This window comes from Camelina sativa, chromosome 17 (genome assembly GCF_000633955.1).
Source record: "Camelina sativa cultivar DH55 chromosome 17, Cs, whole genome shotgun sequence".
NCBI classification, from domain to species: Eukaryota; Viridiplantae; Streptophyta; class Magnoliopsida; order Brassicales; family Brassicaceae; genus Camelina; species Camelina sativa.
In genome coordinates, this window is record NC_025701.1 from 16,257,346 (window position 1) to 16,261,776 (window position 4,431).

A 4,431-nucleotide genomic window follows, 5' to 3' on the forward strand; every position below is an offset into this window, starting at 1 on the left:
GTAAAACCCATTCTTAAGTGCCTCCCTAAACAAACAATCTTTGTAAGCTTTTTCAGTCAACCTGATAGCAATGTTTATGTCATTTTCAAACACTTTATCAGCATATGTAGATGGAGGCCCCGTTCTCAAAGAAGATTCAGCAGCCAGAATATCTTCTTCCATCCATTTGAGCTGTTTCGTCAGCTTCAAAATTGCAGCATTTGCAGTTTCAAACACAAAGTTTGCATCGTCAAGGCCATCACCAGCATCAGCCAAAGAAAACCTTGTAGCACTGGCAGAGAATTCCTGGATAGCCTGGCGCAGGGTTCTGAAATTTCCAGTTGACTTTGACATTTTCTCAGAGTTGAGCATAATGTGACCATTACATCTGATGGCACGTGGCCAGTTACGACTCTCCATTAGTGCAGTGTGGTTGTAGATGAAAAATGTCAAATGATTCTGAATAAGATCCTTTCCTGAAACACGAAGATCTAGCGGGTACCAATAGTCAAACTCCTGCTTCATCTTACTTAAAACAGCTGAAGGAATATCAGTTGATTTTGGGTACGGACCATCACAGAAGAGATAATCCCAAACTTCATCATTCATCTGCTGAGGACGGATCAAAGACTTGTTGCCTTTATACATATCTCCATCGTGAAAGATATGAGCAACTGTATAATAGGCCATATAAATAGATGAATCAGATAAAGATTCAACAAGGAACTGCTCATCCCAGGGAATACGAGTTCCTAAACCAAAAGACCGTGAGCAAGCCCACTGATTGAGCCAGCTCAAAGTGTGCTCGAAGCCATGCCTTGTTTCTTCAGAGTAGAGATTCATTTTTGATAAGCATTCCTCAGCCATTTTCCTCCATTCTGATTCGCCGTAAGCTATGTACCACTGATCTGTAAGAGCCACAACACATTCATCACCCGATCTTGACATCACTGGCTTCTCGGGTTCACTGTATACGATAGCCTCGCCAGACTCTATGAGCTTTGTCTTGACAATGGGCTTGATTTCTTGAACTTTCCTACCAGCAAACTCTCCAATAAGCATTGTTCCTTCGGTGAATCCTTTCAGGTAAGTCAACCTCTTCGCCTCTGCAAGCTTGTCCTTATCATTTGGACTTTGAATTTTCAGATCCAGGCAAACCTTTTCGGCAGCCTTATCCCCAAATTCTGGGATGTTGATAACGGGTACGATATCAGAGGGTACCCACTCGTCTTTCACACCGTACTTTGCTCGACGATCAGGCTTTGCTTTTAAATCACGTAAAGCCATGTAGTCATCAGGGGAATCACTAGGAACGCTGGTGACAATACCAATACCTTTGTTGGTCAGAATCGTTAACATGGGGAGAGCATAGATGATCTCGTTCACTGACAGAGGAGACTTCAAAGGGAGTCCAATCAGGTCATACCCGGTCAACTCAACCAAGCAGGAAGGCTTCTGAGGGATCTTTGAGAAGTTCTGGTAGGCAAGGTTGATTGCAGATCTCTCAGTAAGAATGAATACGTCAGTTTCACTGATTTCATAAGCTCCATATTTCCCATCAGGTAGCACCCAAGCGTTTGTTTGTCCATACATGGTCTCAGGCCTCAAAGTAGCTGCAGCCAAAAATACTCTCTTTCCTTCCAAAGGACCCAATTTTAGAGGAAATGGTTTCACTACTTCCATCTTTATGAGAGTATACTCTTGAGGCTGAACACCTTCACCAGTAGCACGGTCGTGATCAGCACAAGGCTGGCCATCTAAAGGTGAGAAAATTGTGTACCTACGGTCTTTGACAATCTTTCCCATAGATTTCAACTTCCTCATCTGCCACCTCACAAAGGCATCGAAAAAAGGATTAACATCAGTAGTCACGAATGAGCGTCTCCAATCACAGCCCAAACCATATGCCTTGAGGTCTTCAACAGCCAAAGGGGGAAAGTAATACAACCATTCATATGGATCTTGGAATCTTGCAATCTCACTGTCAGTAAGACCAAAGCTGCGCATAATCTCCCACTGATAAACCTGTCCACCAGATTTCGCAGCCACCTTAGACTTCTTTCCCTTGAACTGACCCGGTAAAGCTGGTTCATCACTGCTCTCCTCCTGAACTGTAGGAGCTTGGTTGGTATTGTTATCATCAGCAGGGAAGACAGGAGGGTTTCCAAACTGTTGGATCTCACGAGAAAGCTTATCCGCGGAAGCCTTGATTGGCATACCAGTACAGTGGAAACCAAAAGGAAGAAGCACGTTGGCACCTCTTAGCCTATGGTAAGCAGAAGCAAAATCAACCTTGGAGAGAGAGAAGGCATGACCAATGTGTAGATAACCATTCATATATGGGAAAGGGAAAGAGGAGAAGAACTTCTCTCCTGGCTTTGGAGGATTCTCACGAGATTCAGCCCTGAAAACATCCTCATCTTCCCACCACTTTCGAACAGCTTTTTCAATCTCAAGAAGACGATCTCTGCTCGCGAAGCTGTTTTTGTTTTTGGTTCCAGGTGCCATTAAGTGACCGTGCCTGCCCCCAAACAGAATCAAACCAAAAAGCAAACCTCAGATGATCGAAACAAAAGCAAATTTGAGTCCCTTTTTTTGTGGAAACACTAAAGAGAAGATATGCGTATCATACCTTGGAGATGAACTTGCAGGAATCACGAATCGATTTGACCGCGAAAGCAATCGGAGATTTGACAGAGACTGAGCCAGCGGAATCTGAAACACGCGAGAGAGAGAAGCTTAGTGGAAGGAGAGAAAGATATACGTCTAGACACGCAAGTCATAAAGATTTAGGGTTTTATTCCCTCTTTCAATTTTGGACATTTTCTATTTTAATTACTTTTCAAAGAAATTACTCCTAATCCATTTTTTTGGGAGATTTTAGATTTTATATTTTTGGAAATTACTCCTAATACTCTCTAGGATGTTTTTGGAAATTACTCCTAGAGAGTCTCTAGGATGTTAAAAGAAAAAAAAATCACGAATAAATAATTATGAGTTTATAGTAAATACTGTAGGATCCGACTAGGGGAATTCAAATACTGAGCGGTGCCTTGAACTTCACGAATAGGTCTACGTTCCCGATTTAACAAATTACCAAGATTGTGCCTAATTAGTAATTTCCTCTTCACTTTTCTTACAACTTGATTTTGAACTTCTGAAAATTTAATGTATTTAGTATATTTAGATACGTGAGTTTATTTAATATATTTAGATGAAATTATATATAATTGATGACAATTATAAAATATTAACTTCTGAAAATTTTAAGTTATTATTTAGATAATAATTTTAATAAGAAAATCTTAAGTTAAGAAAATTTGATTAAAAGAATCATGAACCAGTTTTGGTTTCTCATATTCAATTGAACACCACCACTTATGTCTTCGTGTTTTTCATTTACTATTTATATTCTTTCTCGTCATCTTCATTTTCAATTTTGTATGGTAGTTGTCATCGTTACTTTCACAATTGCTTCTTCGTTATACTCTTATTATTTTTAATAAGAAAAACTTAAGTTAAGAAAATTTGATCCAAAAGAATCATGAACCAATTTTGGTTTCTCATATTCAATTGAACACCACCACTTATGTCTTCGTATTTTTTTCATTTACTTCTCGTCATCTTCATTTTCAATTTTGCATGCATGATAGTTGTAATCGTTACTTTCACCGTTGTTTATTCGTTATACTCTTATTCTTTTTCTTCTTGTCTCATTTCCCGCTTTCTTCCACTCGATAATTATCGAGAACATTTTTGTTTTAAATACTATGTGAACATCTTAAGAAAAAATGTTAATTAGTGATATGTCTAATTCTTATTGGTGGATTAAAATCTCATGTGGACAGCCTTATAAGCTTATAACTCCTATTTTTTTATTAGTATATATTTGCTCTCATTATCTATATATACATTTTCCAAGTACATTTAGCAAATAAATGCTGAAGTTGCCACCTATTTACAATCATGCCATTGTTTTAAATATTTATATTTTTTAATAAGATTTATTAAATTATGATATAGTTACCTATTTTTGTAAACAATTATTCCTCCATAATCCTAACTTTCCAAAAAAATCGGAACCACTACTATTTACATTAAATACTAATTTGATAATTAATTAAATAAATATAACTTTCATTAAACTTGAAAAAAAATTTCTTCCTAATCAAATAATAATATTTTTGCGGGTTAAATTCATTAAATATGTTGCTGGTCAGACCTCACATGGCGGATTAATACATATTATCACGTTTTCACCATTAAAACAAAACTAGAATAATTGAATTAGTAAAATGTTCACATATCCTAATTTTGTAAACTCAAGCGGGACATATGGGTGCAGACTATATACTCCCATGGGTTTTGTAGGATAATTTTTTGCGGGTTAAAGTCATTAGATCTGTTCTAGAAGCGACCTGACATTACGGGATTGAACTAATGCTAAAAATA

The 4,431-nt window shown here is 37.5% G+C and overlaps 1 protein-coding gene across 1 annotated transcript in view; it reads right to left on the minus strand.

Moving 5' to 3' along the window:
• The window catches only part of LOC104757395 (leucine--tRNA ligase, cytoplasmic-like), a 5,409-nt gene extending 2,719 nt beyond the window's left edge, over positions 1 to 2,690 (minus strand). Inside the window, exons 1-2 of the mRNA XM_010480133.2 lie at positions 2,612 to 2,690; positions 1 to 2,500 (exon numbers count right to left, since the gene is read on the minus strand). Of these exons, the coding sequence (XP_010478435.1) occupies positions 1 to 2,487 (2,487 nt within the window). The 5' untranslated portion in view covers positions 2,488 to 2,500; positions 2,612 to 2,690. The remainder of the gene's footprint in view (positions 2,501 to 2,611) is intronic.